Source organism: Vipera ursinii, assembly GCF_947247035.1.
Source record: "Vipera ursinii genome assembly, chromosome: 1".
Classification (NCBI taxonomy): Eukaryota; Metazoa; Chordata; class Lepidosauria; order Squamata; family Viperidae; genus Vipera; species Vipera ursinii.
The window spans coordinates 126,659,099-126,680,929 of record NC_139512.1 but is presented as its reverse complement, the minus strand read 5'-3'; the positions used below and the strand labels follow the sequence as shown (position 1 = coordinate 126,680,929).

The following is a 21,831-nucleotide window of genomic DNA, read 5'->3' as shown; positions in this document are numbered from 1 at the left end:
TTGTATACTTTATGCTTAATACTTCATTAATTACTCTTACTGATTAATAGAATTAAGAACTCTAGTTTCTTTAATATACAAAAACTGTACTTATCCCGCTATTTACTCTACGAACTACTTTCCAAATGAAAAAATAGGGTAACTGCAAACAACATTCAGGGTGTTTGTACTGTATTTTCTGCTATTTGCTAGAATATAATTTTCATCTGTGCACAAAATTCAACTTTGATTATGCCATCATAAAGCATTAGCTCATCCCAGATTTCACTAGCTAGGTGTTTATTTATTTATTTATTTATTTATTTATTTTTGGGACTTATATGCCGCCCTATCTCCTGAAGGACTCAGGGCGGCTAACAACAATAAAAAATACAATAATACAAAAGTTAAAAAAGTATTAAACTAGCAGCCCCAATAATAAAATTAAAAACATTTTAAAAATCCTTGTCGTCAGTCCAGGTCAGCCTGATGGAAAAGGAATGTTTTAAGGCTGCAGCGAAAAGACCGGAGATCCGGGGCCATCCGGAGCTCAAGGGGAAGTTGGTTCCACAGGGCTGGCACTCCCACAGAGAAGGCCCTCCCCCTGGGGGTTGCCAGCCAACATTGTCTAGCCGACGGCACCCTGAGGAGGCCCTCCCTGTGTGAGCGCACTGGGTGATGGGAAGTCATTCCCGGCAGCAGACGGTCCTGCAAATATCCCGGGCCTAGGCCATGTAGGGCTTTAAAGGTAAGTACCAGCACCTTAAATCTCACCCGGAGGGCAACCAGTAACCAATGCAGCTCACGCAGGAAGGGTGTAATATGGGAGTATCGGGATGGTCCCATCACTACCAGTGTGGCCACATTCTGCACCAGCTGGAGCCTCCGGGTGGTCGTCAAGGGCAGCCCCATGTAGAGAGCATTGCAGTAATCTATACAGGAGGTAACGAGTGCGTGAGTGACTGTATGTAGGGCATCTTGGTCCAGATAGGGGCACAACTGGCGCACCAGGCGAACCTGGGCAAATGCCCCCCTGGCCACAACTCCTATATGATCTTCAAAACTGAGTCGTGTATCCAGGAGGACGCCTAGGTTGTGTGCCCTATCAACGGGAGGTAACACCTCTCCTCCCATAACCAAAGATGGAACCTCTTGGACTAAATGAGATGCCGGTACGTAAAGCCACTCAGTCTTGGCCAGGTTGAGCCGGAGCCTGTTCTTCCCTATCCAGATCCATACCACTTCCAGGCAACGGGACATCACGTCGAGGGCATCGCTGGGTTGGTTCGGGGTGGAGATGAAAAGCTGGGTATCATTAGCATATTGATGATACCTCACCCCGAAACCACGGATGATCTCACCCAGTGGCTTCATATAGATGTTGAACAGGAGGGGCAAGAGGACCGACCCCTAAGGCACCCCACAACTAAGGGGCCTCGGGGTTGACCTCTGCCCTCCTGCCAACACCATCTGTGAACGGCCCAATAGGTAGGAGAACCACCATAAAACGGTGCCTCCCACTCCCAACCCCTCAAGACGTCGCAGCAAGATACCATGGTTGATGGTATCAAAAGCCGCTGATAGATCTAATAGGACCAGGACAGAGGAATAACCCCTATCTTGGGCCCGCCAGAGATCATCCACCAGCGCGACCAATGCTGTCTCCGTGCTGTACCCGGGCCTGAAACCCGATTGGTACGGGTCCAGATACTCAGTTTCCTGCAGGACCAAAGGGAGCTGCCGAGCCACCACGCTCTCAACAACCTTCGCAAGGAAGCGAAGGTTGGAGACAGGATGAAAGTTATTTAAAATAGCTGGATCCAAGGCAGGTTTCTTGAGGAGGGGGCCTCACCACCGCCTCCTTCAAGGCGGCAGGGAAGCACCCCTCACTCAAGGAAGCATTAATAACTGCCAGGAGCCAGCCTCGTGTAACCTCCCAAGCTGCATAAACCAGCCAGGAGGGACACGGGTCCAACAAACACGTGATGGCACTTAATCTCCCCATGATCCTGTCCACTTCATCTGGAGTCACAGGATCAAACTCCTCCCAAATGTTATCGGCCAAACCCATCGCTTCCCCCTCGTCAGATACTGCCCAGTCGGAGTCCAGACCAGCCCGAATCTGAGCGACTTTATCCACCAGATACTGACTAAACTCCTCGGCCCGTCCCCGCAAGAGGTCCTCTCCCATCCCCTGATTTAAAAGGGAACAGGTCACCCTAAACAGGGCGGCCGGGTGGTTATCTGCGGATGCAATGAGGGTGGCGAAGTGAGCACACTTCGCCACCTCCATTGCCACAAGGTAAGATCTAGAAAAGGATCTTAACTGTGTTCGGTCGGACTCGGACTGACTGGACCTCCAAATGCTCTCTAGGCCCCTCTTCCGGCGCTTCATCTCCCGCAGGTCTATGGAAAACCAAGGGGCCAACCGGGATCTGCGCCGGGTCAGAGGCCGCAAAGGCACAACACGGTCGAGAGCCTCCAAAGCAGCCCATTGCCAGGCGTCAACTAAGGTCTCGACTGGGCTGTGGGAAAGGGAGGCAGGAATCAGTCCAAGCGCCATCTGGAACCTATCCAGGTCAATCAGGCACCTGGGGCGAAACCACCTGGTCGGTGTTGCTTAATGAACTATACTAGTTTTTCTTTAAAATTATTGTAGGCCACTTCTTATGTCTTTTTGTCATCTATCCTGAAAGGTCATTACACTGCAACATTCTGTAGCTTTAATAAATAGCACTTTATTCCAAGACCTACCTTTTTCAGATTTTAATTTGCATATATTAATTTCTGATATACTATGTATAAAGTCATTTCGTTATCAGATGGGCAGCAAATAACTCAAATAAATTAAACAAGCAAATAAAGTAAAATATGTGATTGTGCCGGTACTATTTTTAATAGCATAGTGTGAATCTATAGAAATCTGATTCAAATACTGTAGTGGTTTTAAAATAAGAACAATGAAAAATAAGACAATGCCATCTTGTGGATATTATATGGAAATGTGCACATTTCCAAAGGAAAAATTCTGATTCTAATTTTACTAATACCATATAACTGAAACAACAGTTTAATATCTTACTCATATGTATTTAAATTCACTTTTAAGTTTTAATGCAAAGTTCATCCTCTCACAGATTTTAAATATAGCGAAGCATGGTTAATGGCTTGAAACAAGTATACGCCTTGATCCAGAAAAATATTTTAGCAAGAATATTTTCATCCATAGATTTCTTTTACTGAATGTACAAAAGTGTGTTATAGAACAGAAGAAAAATATCCGAAGTGCTCAAATAACATTTTTGGCAAAAACCAGGGCTAGGCAACCAGAAAGTTTTTAATGAAGATACTGATATAATAAAATGTATCATTCTTTTATTAACTGTAGGACATGACTGATAACTGTTTGAGAAAGGAAACTTACAACATATAAGTGGTATAGTTACTTATTTTGTATTTGTTATGTGTGTCTTTTCCTCTTAAAACTATCTAATAAACTCTTTGAATTAAAGCCCTTACTTGTACGATGACATTATATCCTGAGCCAAATAGTATAAACATAAAGGAACCAACATCTTCCGTTGCTCCAGAGAGAGCACTCTTAACTTATTGCATTTGTGTGTGGTTTGCCAATTGCACAGTAGCAGATAGGAAAGCCCTCCAGAGGGTCATTGCCATCACCCAGAGGATTGTTGGCTGTCCTCTCCTCCCCTCACCCACGACGAACTGTACAGTTCCTGCTGTCTTAGGAAAGCTCATAACATTGTTAAAGTTTCATCTCATTCAGGACATTCTTTTTTTGAACTATTACCATCTGGCAGATGGTATAGGATAATAAAAATAAAGACAAATAGGCTGAAAAATAGTTTTTATCCCAGAGCTGTAATCATATTAAATACCACTGTATAGTGCAACACTGAAGTGCAATATTAGAGGTAGTGCAATGGTGAATAGAATGTGAAGGATGTGTGTATATAATGTATGTTCTTATTTGTGGTTTTTACTTTGTGTGTACTGTGCACTGTGGAGAGCACTTAATTTCATTGTGTTACACAATGACAATAAAAATATTCTATTCTATGCATAAGAAAACTGTGAGTAATATAAACAGGCAAATAGGACTAACAAACATATATTTTTCAATTGTGTGCAGAAAATTATGTTGTCCATTAGGAAACATTTTTGCTTTTAGGAAATAGGTAAGCTGCAATGTGACATACATAGTTTTTTTTTAAGATTAAATTCACCGTAATATGAATCTAGCATTTCTTCAAATGTGAAATCTTGCTTAATGGTGGGAATACATACAAATGAAAGTAACAATTCATGTTTACAGCTGGGCTTTTCTGCCTTCATGTGTGCCTTTTAAAATTTGTTTAATTGTTAGAAGAATGTGGTATGAAGCAGAGAAGCTGCAGCAAGAGGGAGAACTGGCAAAAATTCAAAGGGATCATCTTGGGTAAAGATATTTTTTTTCACTTGCATTTGCTGTCTTAAGACAGTATCTTTTTACCATATGGGATTGCATAATTAGGAAAAGCTTTTGGACTATTTAAATACAAGTCTGATTGTGCAACTGATTTTAACATGGTTGAAAATAATTATTTTAGATGGTCTTTTCTTGAAGATTTAATTCCGTATATAAAATTCAACTTAAGATCTGCAGATGATGTTGTTCTCTTCTCACAAGATCCAGAAGAGCTACAAAGACACATACAAGAGCTGCACAAAGCAGAACCATTTGGCTTAAAAATCAACCTGAAAAACAGCCATATTGTATGTAATAAATTCACTAAAGAAAGTAATTTTTTTACATTTGGAGAAGAACTAGACCACTACATAATACCTTGGCCAATGGATCTCAATGGAAGGTGATACAATAAAGGAAATTGAGCAGGTCTGTTAAATATAATTTTCAAGAACAACATTATCCTATGCCTGAAGAGAAAAGTTTTTAATCAGTGTGTGCTACCTGTTCTAACATATGCCAGTGAAACATGGACACTGACTTCACAATTAATAAAAAAGCTATGAGTGGTGCAAAGAGCCATGGAAAGATAGATACTCAGCATTAAAAGTATCTGATATCATCAAGAGAGTAAAAGAATTGAAATGGAAATGGGTCGGTCATGTAGGAAGAAGAACTGATGGCAGGTGGACCCAGGCAGTCATAGAACGGATCCCACTTGATAAAAAGCATCCACGAAAGAAACCTGAAACAAGATGGATCGAAAACATCAGCAAGTATTGCAGGCCCAATTGGCAAAGGAAAGCTCAGGACCATTATAGGTTGGAAACATGCGGAAGAGGCCTTCATCCTGCAGTGGATAGACAATGGCAAGAATGATGATGATGATGATGAAGATAAAGCTCAATTGTCTTGGAATACAGTATAAAACAATTATCTGTAATCATATATCAGTAAGATTTTGGTATTATGGATATCCCAAAGGTGCTTTTTCAAAAGGCAACTAGACTTTGTATCAGCTGCCAGCTTATGTTTGCTTGTACTTTGCTGCCATGCGGTGACAGACTGCCATGTACTGTGGGAAGGGGAAGGAAGGGGGAATGCTTCATGGGAGGGGGTCGCGTACTGAATCGTGCTTGGACTGACCATTATGAAAACATCTTGCCTCCAAGTGACTGGTTACCTTTGGTGGGCAATGAGAGACAGTTAAGGGAGGGAAACTTGGGGAACTTGGCGGGTGATTTTGGCTCTGCACTACTGCAGTTCAGTTGATCTCTAACAAACTATACCCTTCCCAACAAATGGAGGCAAGGATCATTTCTTCAGAACTGAAGAAGCTTCTTTGATGAGAAATGAAACGACTTCAAGGAAAAACAAGGTCCAGTTGCCTTTTGAAAAAAGTAGCTTTGGGACAACTATGACCTGGACGACTGAGAATCTCCACAGACAAAATCCATAGGTACCGTATTTTCCAGCGTATAAGACGACTGGGCGTATAAGATGACCCCCGACTTTTGAGAGGATTTTCAAGATTTTTCGTCTTATACGCCGGAAAATACTTACATGCCAGTTGCCAAGTGTCTGACACAAGCCCGATTCAGACCCGTCTGATGCAGATGGTGCAAAGCCCTGCCGGTTCCCGCCTGACGCCGGACGGCTCCGCCAGTGCCGCCTTGAGAGGGAAGGGTGTGAGGTGCCTGCCACGGCTCCCCGAGCAATCCTTAGCAGCCGGGGAGCGCACGCGTGCGCAGGACTGCCCTGCCGGCTCCCGCCTGATGCCAGCCTGCCCTGCTTCCTCCACAGTGAGAGGGGAGGGCGTGCCTTCCCGGGCTCGTCGACTTGCAGCCACGCCAGAGCCGAAAGGGGCTTTTCCTTCCACCCACCCGTTGGAATAAACGCAAGAGCTCCCGGGGTCTGACGTTTGCAAGGGGGAGGGGAAGGGGCTTAGAGGCTCTTGGGGGTGGGAAGGGAGAGTCACGTTGGAGGGGGGAATGGACTAAGGAGGCTTGAAGTTGCTTTGCAAGAACGGGGGGCTTAGAGGCTCTTGGGGGTGGGAAGGGAGAGTCACGTTGGAGGGGGGAATGGACTAAGGAGGCTTGAAGTTGCTTTGCAAGAACGGGGGCGGTCGATTGATTTATGTACTATTTTCCGGCGTATAAGACGACTGGGCGTATAAGACAACTGGGCGTATAAGACGACCCCCCAACTTTTGAGAAGATTTTCATGGGTTAAAAAGTCATCTTATACGCCGGAAAATACGGTATTATGAATAGTTGCATAATCTGCCAATGTTTAGACTGCATTAGTTTATCAACTGTTTGAAATTACAACAGTGCTGAAAAAAGTGACTTGTGACAAGTTCTTGCACTTATGCTTATCACAGTCTCTCCACAATCACGATTGTGATTTGGTACTTGGCAATAGTTGCGCATTTACAATGGTAACAGGGTCCCGCAGTTACATAATCACCATTTCTAACCTTTCGAGCCAGTTCCCAACAAATCATTGGGGAAGTAAGCAGGTAAGCAGCTACATGATGTCGTGTGATTCACTTAAGAAAAACATTGCAAAATCAGACGCGATCATGCTTCACTTAATGACTACAATGTTCAACAAATTTTCTGGTCATTATTATGGTTGAAAATCAAGGACCACTCATATACCGAACTATATCTTCCTCTTCAAACAAGAAACTACAATTCCTAATATGTTATTGGTAACAGTTTATTCTGTTTAGCAACTTACAGGTGTTTGGATCATCATTGCCCTTTGATCTCTCATTGTTCTTACAATATCCAAGGGATAAACAGGCTGATTACACTCAATAAGACACATTGCTGTTTCCATAGTAATAAGTACTCCAGTTCGTCCAATCCCTGCACTGCAAAGGAGAGAAAGGTTATTATTTTCAAATTTAATACTTTTAAAATCTTTAAAATACTTCTATAATTTATATAAATCAACACTGAAAATAATTTAGCACATCTTGAAGTTGATTACTTTGGGGGATTTGCCTTGTATCTCTGAAAGCTGAACACTTAAAAAATACAGTTGTGATGAGGATTCCATTATTTATTTTAAAAATAACATTTCATAGCAGCTAAAGTAATCAAGCACAGTAGCATTTCTACACATGGCTCCTTGTTCACAGACACACAGACACACATGGCTTTCTCATTAGGTGAAACCTCTTCCAGTCTTTCCCATTGGCTGGCATTTTTATTTGCACTACCCTGCTGTGCAAAAAATTGCATTTTGAGGGGGGGTTTGTTTTTGTTCTTTTGCTCCAAGGAAACTGAACCCTGTTCAAGATCTTTCTTCCCAATAGGAGTGTGTGTGTGTGTGTGTGTGTGTGTGTGTGTGTGTGTGTGTGTATGGGGGGAGGTACACATGAAGCTTGGACTCCTGTTCAGTTTGCCTCATTTCTTTGGGTATTATTCCTTTGGTGGGATAAATTTTTTAAAGGGAGGGAAGCAATTGCCTACAGACTTAGACTAACAACAGGATGGGGTATATGTGTGTGTGCTGCTTTTATTCTGGAAAACTCCAACAAAGGCTGGAAAGAGGCCCGAAGTGGTATGGGGATGAGCAGAGTGGCACACCCCACTTTGGCTCCCTTTGGTTGGAACCTTTCCATTCAATTGCTGGGAAGTTTTGCTCTGTCGGTGTAGCCGAGATGGTATTTTGGCACATCCTCACTCTGGAGCTGCTTGCCATCCTATAAGGCAGGCAGGCTGCAGGGTAGCTAACAGGGCAGAGATGGGAGACAGGCAGATAGGGGGAATTGGAGACAGTCCCTTACCTTACTGAGGTTCGGGGCTGGGAGGGACGGTGCCTAGTATGATTTGCATTGGGATGGGTACTTGCTTAATGACCCAGGAGTCTTGGTTAACAGTGGCGACAGGGAGTAGCAGATTACCATCTGTAAATGATGGGGTCACATGATACCTCACATTACGACCATATTGCTTAGTGACAGAAATTTTGTTCCCAATTGTGGTCAGAGGTTAAAGGCCACCTGTATCTATTTCAACACAGGATACTCAAAAAAAAAATAACCGAGAAACTTATTATTGAATATTACCTTATTTAATTGCTTATTTCAATGTCATTCTAACTTTTGTGTGTCCTACATCATTAGTCAGAACACTGCACAATGCAATAACATTTATCAGTTAAAAGCATTGGAAAAGAGGCCACAGGAATTTCCATAATGACAGAATACCTGCAATGAACAATAACAGGTTCTTCTTTCCCAGCCCTTCTTTTCCGGACAAGACATACAAAATCTAAGAAATCACTGGAATCATCAGGAACTCCATGATCAGGCCATGCTACGTACTGGATCTGAGTGAGCGGACGATCCTCATTTTTCTATTGAGACACAATGTTTTCTCTAAAATAAACAAGCATTCAATATTCTCCTAAAACATACTTACATTTTGAAGTAAATTCTGCACCAGTGTTTTAAGTTATTAGTCTCATATGACACATAATGACAAGACATGACATGAAATGAAAAAATCACAGAGGGTAAGGCAGATTATAACAATTGTAAATTACAGAATTATAAAACCAGCTATATACTGTTGAGCTGATTTTAAATAAGAATTTATGAAGTTCCCTTTAGAGATAAAACTGAAACAAGTTAGCCTTGGTATTCATAGGGACTGCATGCTAATGTTCACACATGAATAAAAAAATCAGAGTTAAAAATTCATTCGGTCTATGGGAAGAGAGATAATCTAGTTCTGGAGCACTTCACTCTTATCAACACTTCACCTTTCTTCAGTCTCTGATAAGAGATCAGTGGAGCACTTATCTTTTTCTTTCACCTCAAAGCCACAGAAAATGTTGCCTCTTGCATTTTGAAAATGACCAGCTGTTGTAGGTGTAATTATATTTGTAAAACATCGTGTAACAAAATGCTCTCCTCTTTCCCCCCCCCTTGAAGTAGACTGGGGTGAGTGAATGGCCCAGGTATTCAATGAACTTCTGCGACTAAAGATCAAGATCCTACATTTCCTCACTCCTAATCCAACACCTTAACCACTACATCATACTGGCCCCCTCAGAATTTGACTCTGAAAGTTAAACCAGGATGTCTTTAACTCCAAAAATCAATGATTAAAAAGAAACCCAGGTACAGTAACTGGTGTTGGACTTGAAAAGTCATCAACAGAAGGTTCATTGGTTGGATCAAGAAGGCAGCGCTGGACAGCAGGTAAGCCATTTTCCAGGTTTGGATGGGCAACCAGGATTGCTAGGAGCAAGGCTCTGAAGGCCAAATGTCTCTGTGCTCAAACAGAAAGGCATGCGCCTTTTCACAGATTACTCTGCTGAGCGGCATTTTCCTCTGTCCACAGGTTGAAGGCCTTTCACATCTATTTCAGATGGGAAGTGGACAAACAGAACAGGCCCTCATGGCTTTCCTCTTTTTTTTTATGAAGCAGATAGCAGATTGAGTGATTTTGTAATGCTCTGAAGCAAATGCTTTGCTCTTACATCCTCTTCAAGAGGAACACTTTTCAGCAGAGCATTTCCAAAAACATATATCATTCAATTACTGCTGGAAGCACAAGACCATATGAAGTAAGTATGTTGCATCTTAAAACTTTCATATATGAAAATTTTAAAAATTATAACAAATGAAAAAAAAATCAAATTTTGAAAGGCCCCTTCAGACTACAGGTAGTCCTCAACTTATAACCACAACTGGGAGCAGAATTTTAGTTGCTAAGTGAGACAGCTGAGTCATCACTTAACCAAAACTGACTTTACATACATTTTTACTGTGGTTGTTAAATGAATCATTGTAGTCATTAAGCAATTCACTCTGGTTGTTAAGCAAATCTGCGTTCACCAATTTACTTTTGCTTGTTCAGAGCCAGCCGGGAAGGATGCAAATTGTGATCACAGAATTGCAAGATGTGGCAATCATTGTATCTGTAAGCTCGTTGCCAAATATTTGAATTGCCATTTTTTTCAAGGCTATCATGACTCTGAACTGTCATTAAATGAACGTTCATAAGTCAAAGACTACCCCTCTCTCTGAGGTCCTGGTTATAGTTTCTTTAGTTTATGTCTAAATCTAACTCTTGTACTGCTAATATTAATGTGCCTTTCTTGTTACTGCTATTATTAATAGCTTTGTTCAAACATCAGTATTTCTTATACTTTAAAAAATTATTTTGCTATTATTTATTCTTTAAGAATAAATAATAGCAAAATAATTAAAATCTAATTTCTGATAATGTATTAATAGTCCTTTGTTTGGAATAAAATATTAGCAATAGTATGCTGTTTTAGGAATCTCTCCATTGTGACAGGGAAAAAAAAAGTAAAACTGATATGGAAGAAATGAAGTTATATGGCGAGTTGACTTCCAAGAGTGACATTAGACCAACGATCAAGAAGTAAACAATACCCCAGTCAAGGAACCAACAACTCAGACAAACAAGCTGACAGTAAACAACAGGCTAATTGAGAAACCACCAGACCATCCCACAGCACTGACAGGGCAAGCCACTGGTATATAAATGAAAGCCAGCCCCATTCCCTTCTAGAAGTGATGATGTTATTTAGTTTGGTAATGAAATGTCTGCAAGAAAACAATCAACAACCAAACTTGGAGAACACCAAGGACACATAGTTCAACCAATTCCATCAGTTGCCTTCAGGTACTGGATTTCACAAAATTGGATCAATTAGACGGAATGTCTCACCTCTAAATTAAATAATGTCATCTCTCTGAAGACATAGGCAGGATTTCCTTCTTCTGAATGGCAGGTGACTTGGAAATTTCCATATAAAGAGCTTCCGCCAGGCTCTGGCCAGTATTGATGACATTTTACCTAAAGTCAATAGATTATTATTATTATTATTATTATTATTATTATTATTATTATTATTATTATTATTATTATTATTAGGGCTCGTCACAGAGTCAGCTAGATGTTCAGACTAGATTTGGCATTTTTTAATCCACCTATCGAATCCTTCCCAGAGACCTGAGAAATGTTGTTTATTGGTGTTAAAGGTATCAGGATGAAAGCAGCTTTTTGCAAATGACTGATGGCGATTTTCTCAATATTATTATTATTGCTACTTCTATTAAAAAGTTTTCTACATACAAGTAGTCCTCAACATACAACATAACTGAGCCTGGAATTTATATTAATGATGCAGGTCACTTTTAGAAACTATTAGGATAAAGTAAAAATAATAATTATATAATAACGCATTTTTATATTCCTCAGATGATCAATCCTAGTGACAGCCATGTTAGATTTGGCTTAACTGGATAAAATTCTTTCACATTTTATAACTACATTTAATATAGGAACACATTCTTTTCAACCTGTTGGAAACTGATTGGCATTACTGTTATGTATCATCACAATACTGATTTTTTCTTCTTAGTATTTCCTTGCAAGTGTAGGGCTGCTTTTTTTTGGGGGGGGGGGAGGGTGATCAACCAAATATTGATCCATTGATTGCAACAGGAATTGACTGAATGGTTTGTCACCCAAGCCTGAGCAACTCATGAGCTGAATGTCCCAAGTTATTCAGACTGCTTTCATGCCTAAGGTGTGGTAGAACTCATAATCTCCTGGTTTCCACCCTGGTGCCTTCATCACTACACTAAACTGGCTCTCCATCACAATACTGAATTTGATATTACTAATTTGTTCACTCTGCAACATGTTGCTCAAAGCAGTTGCTAATAAATGGAAAGCTCAGCATAGAATATTATTAAATACAGGCTGCATAACTATTCGCATTCTGGAAAAGATTCAAAAAAAGCAGTCAACTAGTACTGGACTTAGCCTCCTCCAAAATCTTTTAACAACGCAGTAGCATTTATTGGCTTTCTAAATGTTGTCCAGGAACTAATTCAATGCACTTTCTAAGGTAAGCTAAAAAAAATGGCATTATCTTGTCACTTGTAAAAATGGCTTTTGACAGACCAAAAGAAAGTCTTCTCTGAACATAGAAGCTGTAGTAATATATTAGAAGAGTTCTCACAGATAAAAAAATCTTATTTTTTTTATTTCAGAGGAACAACCAGAATATTCAATCAACATATAAAGCTGCACCTAATGCAATGTTTTAAGATTACTTTTTGAATTGAATGGCTTGGCTAAATCTTTTAGTCATGTCATCATATATTTTAGATCTGACCATTCAGGAAAGAAGTTTCAAACTAACTCATAATTTGTTATTTTAAAACTTATTCTTAAACCAAGAATTAGTTTTCTATTTTTTAAGAATTACCTAATTTATACTTAATTAGTCAATTTATAATTTATTTTGACAACTTTCTTGGGAATGTATGGTACGAGTACAGTTTTTCTAGTAGTGAATATTTCTAAAGAGTGAACAGTATAGTACAGCAATTTAACTTAACATGGGACCCTGGCAAGGTAACATGCCAATTTTTTTTCCATTTTAATGAAGAGCTGTAGCATACCATCGTAGCACTATTATAAAATGTGATCTATGTTGCATACCCCATTCAATTTGAAAAAATATTAAAAATGACCAATACCAAATATTTAATCAAGTTATAGTTCAATCTCAAATACTGACAGTTTAGAAAGAACAAATTTCTAAATAAAAGCCAGCCTCTTGGCATCTATTAGTTGTAAAAGTTTCAACTGAGGACTTACTCTGCCCCTTTCCACTTGAGTGGTTAACATAACAACCATCGAGGAGCTTTGTTCCCAGGTCATCTGCCAAAAATCTGGGCAAGTGTTGGGCAAAGGACCTTGACAAGCAATGTATTTATTGATTATACTGGAAGAAGGAATTTCCATCTAAAAATAAAAGACATTTGCAAAAAATGTTTAGAGATGTCAAAACTTTACATGCTCTTAATTAGATCAAATTTCATTTCAAGACAAGGCTAGGAAATATATTAAAATATATACAAGAGTTTCTGCATTTATAGTGAATGCAGGAACCTTGGCCAGTTTGTAACTTGTTGAAGTAAATCAGATAATTATTTTTATAGTTTTTACATCTAAAATGTTGAGCTATTTTACCTTGGAAACAGAAAATAAAGAAAAAAAATGTAAATGTGAACTCACATTTATATAATTTGCATTGATGTAATCATCATTACTGTTTAAAATGACCCGTGTAGCATCATCTGAAATAAAGACAAACATTTAATTTTTCAAATGACAACTAAAGACAATGTGTTTGCTTACACATAAAAAAGTACTTACAAGGCGAAATGTCTCTGTATCTATTTTTGGAAATATTTTGAGGTAATTTGGCACAAGACATTGTCATCCCAGGCTTCTTCCTATAAAGTTGCTAAATAGCAACAAATGATTAGATAACAAAAACAGAGTATCAGTAATGAGACAGCATTTTCAGCTAACATAATTGACAACAATATGTTCCTGCCTATAAATCATAAAGTACAAATTGTTTTTGTTCATTGCATTTATATTGCACTGTAAGTTAAAAGACCCTTCATTGTATATATCAATATAAAACATCGATGGTACAGATTTTTAAAAAATACAAAAATAATAAATGGCATCAGTCCCTGAACACTATAGGAATACCTGTTTTAAGTTGTTTGTGGATGGCAATTAGGGATGAGGCCAACCTAATTTCAGCCAGGAGACCTTTCCAAAAGCCAGCACTGTCACTTCCTAACCTCTGTCTCTTTCACTTCCTAAGAGTGGGGACCCACCAGCCACTTCTTCTGAAATAATCATACAGTTTGGGCCAATTCTAGTTGGGAAATGTGGTCCTAAACGTATCCTGATGCTAAGCCTTAAAAGGCTTTATTAATAAAAATTAACATTTTAAATTTCACTCACACATTTATTGTCCACAGCACAAGTGTAATGTGCTCCCAATGCCCTGTGTTTGTTAGTGAATTCACGGGCTGCTATGTTTTGGACTATTTGCACCTTCTGAATAGTTTTTAAAGACAGCTCCAAGTACATGTTACAACAGTCCAGATGGATGGCAATAATAACATGAAAAACTGTAGAAAAGTCCTCCCACACAAGATAGGCCACTACTGTACCATTTAGAATACAATAGAGATGGAAGAGACCTTGGAGGTCTTCTAGTCCAGCTCCCTGCTCAAGCAGGAGAACCTATACCATCTCAGACAAGTGACTGTCTAGCCTCTTTTTAAAAAATCTCCCGTGATGGAGCGACCACAATTTCTGAAGGCAAGCTGTTCCACTGGTTAATTGTCCTCACTGTCAGGAAGTTTCTCCTTAATTCCAGGTTGCTTCTCTGTTTGATCAGTTTCCAACCATTGTTTCTCATTCTTCCCTCTGGTGCTTTGGTGAATAATTTGACCTCCTCTTCTTTGTGGCAGCCCCTCAGATACTGGAACACTGCTATCATGTCTCCCCTATTTCTTCTTTTCTTTAGACTAGCCAAACCCAAGTCCTGCAGCCGTTCTTCATATGTTTTAGTGTCCTTTAATCATCTTAGTTGCTCTTCTCTGAACTTTTTCCAAACTCTCAACATCTTTTTTTGTGATATGGTGACCAAGATTGGTGTGGTCTTACTAGGGTTTTATAAAGCGGTACTAATACTGCGTGTGATCTTGATTCTATGCCTCTGTGTATACAACCCAGGATTGTATTAGCTTTTTTGGCTGCTGCTGCACACTGCTGGCTCATGGTCAACTGATCGTCCGCTAGGACTCCAAGGTCCCTCTCACAGTTACTGTTTTTGAGCCAGGCCTCACCCAATTTGTATTTGTACCTTTGATTTTTCCGGCCTGAATGTAAAACTTTGCTTTTCTCCACATTGAAACATTTTGTTGGATAGGGCCTATTGTTCAAGTTTGTCAAGATCTTTTTGGATCCTGAGTGTGTCTTCTGGGGTGTTGGCTACTCCTGCCAGTTTGGTGTCATCTGCAAATTTGACGAGTTCCCCTTCAATTCCCTCATCTAAGTCATTGATGAAGATATTGAAGAGTACTGGGTCTAGGACGGAACCTTGTGGTACCCCACTGTTAACTTCTTTCCATGTGGATGTAGTGCCATTGAGGACTACTCGCTGAGTACGGTTTGCCAGCCAGCTACAGATCCATCTAGTGGTAATGTTGTCTATTCCACCAAGGAGTAGGTTGTGGTCTATTTTATCAAAAGCCTTACTGAAGTATATGTATACTACGTTCACAGTATTTTGCTGGTCTATCTTTGTTGAAGAATGAAATAAGATTGGTTTGCCATTTAAGGCTTTTATGCCTGTCCGTGGGTATGTTTCCTGCACCTCCTGAATGTTTTTTTCCCCCATCTCTGCCCACCTCACTGTTTGTTTTCTTGGGATTTATGATTGGTTTTGGGTTCTAGAGATTCTGTCGATTGGTCACCCTCCTCCCTCAATTTTAGTTTAAAGTCCTCCTGATGAGTTGGGCCAGTCTTTTTCCAAGTACATTTTTCTCTCTGTTTCCTCCCTTTTATCTTCTCAAACTACTTCTGAACAGATGTGGCCTTTTTCCAATGTCAGAAATTAAAGAACAAATGAATGAATAAAACTGAAAGTGCAGTCCTGCAAAAATAAACTATCTTTTAGACCAAGGCAATATCTGATCTACATTTGCACATCTACATTTCAATATATTTTGTACTAGATACAGATATTTATATAGCTTTGCAGTAACTTTGTATTCACTGAATAATAATAATATTCCTATTTTATTCAAGAGGGAATGTATAAAATACTAGCTAGGAAAAGTTCAGAGAAACTTAAGTTTATTAAAAACGTTTGCCTTCAGTGTGAAGATTTAGATTAATTGGATAATTATGCTATCCTAAAAATAAAAAATAAAAATCTAAGAAAATAATTTCAATGAAGCAATGCAAATATTTTGCCAGGCATTTCTTAATCTAAATTGAATCTGTGGCTTTTTAAAAATCCAAAATTCACAACTGGAAAGTGCATACACAAACATAAACTCTAGAAATACATTACTTACATCAAACTGAGCCAAGACTGTTCCAGTGATAAGCCCTTCTGCCAGCTGAAACATTGATTCTCTCAGAGCATTATCATCATGGTGAATTCCATCAAGTGGGCACTTGTCAGGTATGTACTGGAAATCTGGCTCACTTTCTAGCTTTTCTTCTACTACATCGTAAATAGCTATAATAAACCGAAAGTAGCAGAATTGCTAAAACAAGGAGTCAAACTGTATTCCTTTGGAAACAAATATATTTAGGTAATGTTTTTGTTGAGAACACAACATTACAGCATGGTATAAAAGTATTGTGTGAGGCGTGAGAATACTGATTTTTTTGTTTGGATTTAAGTGGCACCTTTTTGTATACGATATTTTGCTGCAGACTATTATTAAAATATATCAGCAGAGGAACTTAGAAACATGAGCTTCAAAATAACATGAGAGAACAGAAGTAGAGCTATTATAATAGTTTACATGAGAAACCAACTGCCTTTGGCTCTCTCCACCTTACTCAGCTGGCAGCATACTGCTGAATTTTTTGTCTAAAATGGTCAGATAAGAACTGTAACTTTTTCTACCTTTCTTCTCCATTTCCCCATTATCAGACAGCGACTGATAAGCACTAAGCTAGAAAGCAGCAGGCTGTGAGTTCAAGTCCCGGCTTAGCTATGGAAACCAGCTGGGTGACTTTGGGCCAGTCACTGTCTCTCAGCCCAACTCACCTCACAGGGTGGTTGTTGTGAGGAAAACAGAGGAAGGTGTGTTGGATATTGTTCCCCGCCTTGAGTTATTTGTAAAAATAATAAAGACAGGCTGCAAACAAACATATTTGTATATTATTCTTGAAATTTTTACTATTCTTGGAACTTGAAAAATGCTCCGAATAGGATCAGGATGTACATCTCAGGTTCTTGACCGTTCTACAGGTGGGCCTTGATTTTGACCTGCAATCAAGTTAGTCCTGATGCCAAGGAGCATGGGATCTTTCTCAGCCCTTCCTCACATTCAGAGATTCCATATTAGGAATCTTAATGATTTACTCATGATTTACCACTGTCCATCATGGAGCCTTCCGTCAGTTTTTCAAACCTCTCTGCAAAGCAATAATAAAGCCTCAGCCAGATGATGACAAGACTTGACAGATAAAACAATCTACATCATTCAGTCAGATGCCATTACTCTGTATCTAAACTCAGTCTGTATCTTCAGCTGGAAAATACTGGAACAAACTAGACCTCACACAGGTTATCAGGATCTGCTTGTGAAGAACACAGAATCCCAGGGTCTTTGAGAGGCTTCTTGCCAACTATGAAATCCAGATGGCTCGGGGCTTGCTCAGACTAACGTATGAAATTCAGAATAAGCCATCCCAGAAGGAATTATAGCCTAGTCCACTAGAAATGCAGGTATTTCAGGTAATTCCTTTCTCTATATTCTTATAGTTTTGAAATCTGCTTCAGAGGATTCCTTTCACCCTTTACATTAGGAATCACACAGTAGACTAGAATCTCCTGCCCAAGATTTGAGCAGGGGAAAAGGAAGGTTGTAATTTTTTACTAGATTTCATGGTATTCTCATTTAACAATTATCCTCCATATGTTTCCTATCTGAAACAGCATGCGTTTGACACTTATGTGCCAGACAGTATTTGTGGAAAACAAGCATATTTTATTAGTATTGGTTAGAACAAAAACAAAACTGAAAAAATGTGGAGGTGGAAATTATGGTTTTTGCTTTTTAATTTCAAACTCTTTCATTTAAACTAATGCTGCTTTTAGCAGTTTGGCGAGTTAAAATAGAACACATTCTTTCTCATGGCCATGATATAGAAAATTGAATTCGAAACACGTACACAAATAATGGATTAAAGTTATACTCTCTTGCTTGTTGACCTAGTGCAGTAATTTCAACCTGCTTAGCTCGTTTTATTTCTGGTTATATTCTTCTACTAAATGTTCCTATATTGTCACTGAGCAATAAACCAGAATTAAGTATCTCATACCCAGCCAACAAGATGCCACAATGGGTTACACAGAAGCTTATTAAGAAAATATTATATTCATCTGGCTTAGAGAAAAAAAATAAAAATGAGATACTTAAATGTAAAATGCACTGGTTCAGACTATAAGTCACATTTGGTTCAATGAGGCTTGCTTCCAAAGAAATGAATATAAGACAGTATTCTTAATTTTGGAACACTAATTGCCCAAAGCTAAATCAGCTATAAAAAGTAAAGGAAGCTTTCTTTTTAAAAAGTGGAATTTTTGCCAAAATGATGAAAGCACAAAGGTCTGTAACTTTCATTAAGAACAATATGATGAGCAACAATATATTGGTACAAATAATAAAAGAAACAATTATGAAAAGATCAGAAGCAGGAAATAGACAAGAAAGGAAGTTCTCTAAGGATAATAAAAATTGAGTAAAATAAGAGAAATAACTATTAGAAAAAAATCTATGATTTGATGCATATTTCATATTTGTAATTTCTAGTTTCCCATTTCAGTTAATATCACAATAAGAGAATAAAATAGTAGCAAAATGTTCCAGGGAACTTCTTTAGTGAAAAGACAAATATTTCTGGATTTTTTTAGGGGAGAAAGTAACATGAAAAGATATATCAGACATACGCATAAAACGATTAATGAACAAGCAGGAGAAGTTCTCTTTATATAAAGTTCTCCAGGACAGCTTTAGATTTGGGCTGGGGAAGAAAGAAAACTTATTCATGTATTAATTTGAGGAATACAAAGCAGCAAGCCATGATGATGCACATGTTTCTTTAAACAAATTAACAGAAGATACCCAAAAGAAAATCTTGCTTATAGATAAGAGATGGGATGAATAGATAAATGTTTGTAATTTAGATAGGGTGGAGTTACTAAATTTGTTTATACTTTTGTGATGAAGGCTCAAAATCATTTCTTTATATATCTCTTTTCTCTCTATTATATTCTTTCTTTACTCTTTACCTTTCCTTTATCTTGTACTTCTTAGTTTCTCTATATGTTCTTTAAGTTTAGTTTGCAAAAGATTCTATTATAATCCAAATTTTTTAAAAAAATGTATACAGTATGTAGACCTATTTACAATTCTAAGTAATGTTTTCAAACTAAACAATTATTCCAAAGTAATAAGGCATAATTAAAAAAAAGATAAAGAAATCCCTGCAGATTTTACTCCACTGGTTGTTGCTGACTCTAGGGGGCAGTGCTCATCTCCATTTCAAGGCCACTGAGCCTACGCTCTCTGAAGACATTTCTGTGGTCATGTGGCCAGTGTGATGTCACAGGGCGCTATTATCTTTTCAATGAAGTGGTGGCTATTTATCTACTTGCATTTGCATGCTTTCAAAGTGCTAGGTTGGCAGGAGCTGGGACACGTGGCACTCGGGTCTCGAACCTGGCTGCCGGCCTTCCAGCCGACAAGCCCAGCATCTTAACCACTGAGCCACTGCGCCGCCCCCTAATAAGGCATAAAGATGAAAGCAAATTCCTTCTTAGGTTGTTTATGTTGAATTAATTTGTCATATCTAGAACATTCAACAGTCTCAACATTTCAACTAGCAGATTAGGACAATTATATAATGTTCACTGAACTATTTAATCAATGTGCACCCTATTAGAGGGCAAACACTGATTTGCCTGTTTTTCTTTTTTATATAGAAGAGCAGTTGATAATTTAAATCACACTAAAACAATGAATATATAAGGACAATAGGCAGAATAAATCTCACAACAAATGCTCTAATGACAGCATAGGATAACAGGGAAAAAAGCAGCATGTTTTATACAGGTAAAATTACTCACCATTGGGTCGAACTAGGAGTACAAGTTCCCCTGAGTGCCGCTCACAGCTAGCTTTAATAAACATAACAACTTGATCGTGGGTGTGTTCTGATATATCCCTGCCGTTGATCAGTACAACCTGGTCTCCTTCATTCAAACGAGGGACACAAACATCTGCCTGCAACATGAAATAAAGTTTTACTCCAGTGGATAAGAGAAGTGCCTTTTCTTTTTAAATTAACTGCTTAAAAACACAAAATGGACATACTGAAGAATTAGATAGAATGCTAAATCATAGTCCAGTATACAAATGCCCATACTTGTTTAATATACTCTGCCCACTGGAGTAGTTGTGGGAAAGATTTTGGAAGTTTTCACTTTTTTAAATCAATTGCAGATTGTAGCAGCATGTGATCCTGGACAAAAAGAAAAGCAAGCTTCAAATAATACTTTATGAAATTGACTTGTCTCCCCTAACCATAATTTATCAAAAACATATTGAACTACACTTATTCAATAACAGGAGCTTTTAATATTTCCCTCATTGCTGTGTTTGAAGAGGAAAAGCAGAAGGATACAATCAGTATCATAATATTATGTACTTCAGAGTTACACATCTAAATACAGCTGTTAAACAATCCAGTTTATGTCATATCGAAATAATAAACTCAAAAATAATCTTATTGTGTTGCTTTGGCATTGCTTATTTTATGGTTTTATTATTTTACTTCTGTTCTGTTTATACTTTCATTTTATTTGTTTTTATTATTGTAAGCCACCTGGTGACAAATAAATTTAACAAATAATTAGAACTAATAAAGAGAAAATTGTACAGTAACATTTTAAGAGTTCCCTGATGTGATCATTTAATATTCACACCATCACAAATAGAAATTTTGATTGCTCACCAGCAAAGCACAGAAGAATCTATTTAATACAATAGGGAACTGAACTACAATGATAAATAAGCTACTTTAAAGCAAATATCAAGGTTAGTAGCTATGGACGTCCTGCCTTCCACCAATTTGTGTAACATCATTTTAAAAGAATCTAAATAAGTGGGCATCATCATATCTAAAGACCTGAAAAGTGCTTATTTTTCTTTATCCCTCTAAAGTTCCCTGCATTTAGCTTTGTTGGAAGACCCCCCAAATATTGTATTAGAGAGAAAAACTTTTTCTCTACATTTTCCATACGATTCTTGATGTTGCATTCTTAGACAATGTTCACCTTACCCACTGTGTTTCCAACATATTAAACATTTCATAGCATCTTATAGAGATGGGAAATTGGAGCAAGGTAAAAAATAATCACTTAACACAAGTATCTGAGGGGACCTAAATATTTACAAATGTAGTCCTTGACTTACAAATGCAACTGAGTTTGGATTTCTAGTCGTCATTATAATAGTAAATCAAAGCAACATGACCAGACCAGATTTTATATTTTTTACTGTAATCACTACGTGAACCATCATGATTATTAAGTGAATCCTTGGTCGTTAAGCGAACATGTTGGTAGTAAACAAGAACCCATTCTTCTGAATATTTTTTTGGCCAGAAACTGGAAAAAACTTTGCAAATCACAGTGATGTGACCATTGGAACTGATCCAAAAGACGAGCTGATGCCAAGTGCCCAA

At 38.4% G+C, this 21,831-nt stretch overlaps 1 protein-coding gene across 7 annotated transcripts in view; it reads right to left on the bottom strand.

Annotated features, from left to right (window-relative positions):
- PTPN4 (protein tyrosine phosphatase non-receptor type 4) overlaps positions 1–21,831 on the bottom strand; it is a 102,343-nt gene that overhangs the window by 6,747 nt on the left and 73,765 nt on the right. For 6 of the 7 annotated variants that reach the window (XR_014490874.1, XM_083349846.1, XM_083349848.1 and 3 more), the window contains 8 exons: positions 20,213–20,369; positions 16,419–16,585; positions 13,681–13,771; positions 13,540–13,601; positions 13,120–13,266; positions 11,173–11,301; positions 8,673–8,821; positions 7,193–7,328 (listed from right to left, as the gene is read on the bottom strand). Coding sequence is in view for 5 of the 7 variants with exons in the window: in XM_083349846.1 (XP_083205972.1) it covers positions 7,193–7,328; positions 8,673–8,821; positions 11,173–11,301; positions 13,120–13,266; positions 13,540–13,601; positions 13,681–13,771; positions 16,419–16,585; positions 20,213–20,369 (1,038 nt within the window). In the remaining 2 variants the exon portion in view is untranslated. The remainder of the gene's footprint in view (positions 1–7,192; positions 7,329–8,672; positions 8,822–11,172; positions 11,302–13,119; positions 13,267–13,539; positions 13,602–13,680; positions 13,772–16,418; positions 16,586–20,212; positions 20,370–21,831) is intronic. The other variant, XR_014490875.1, reaches the window with a different exon arrangement.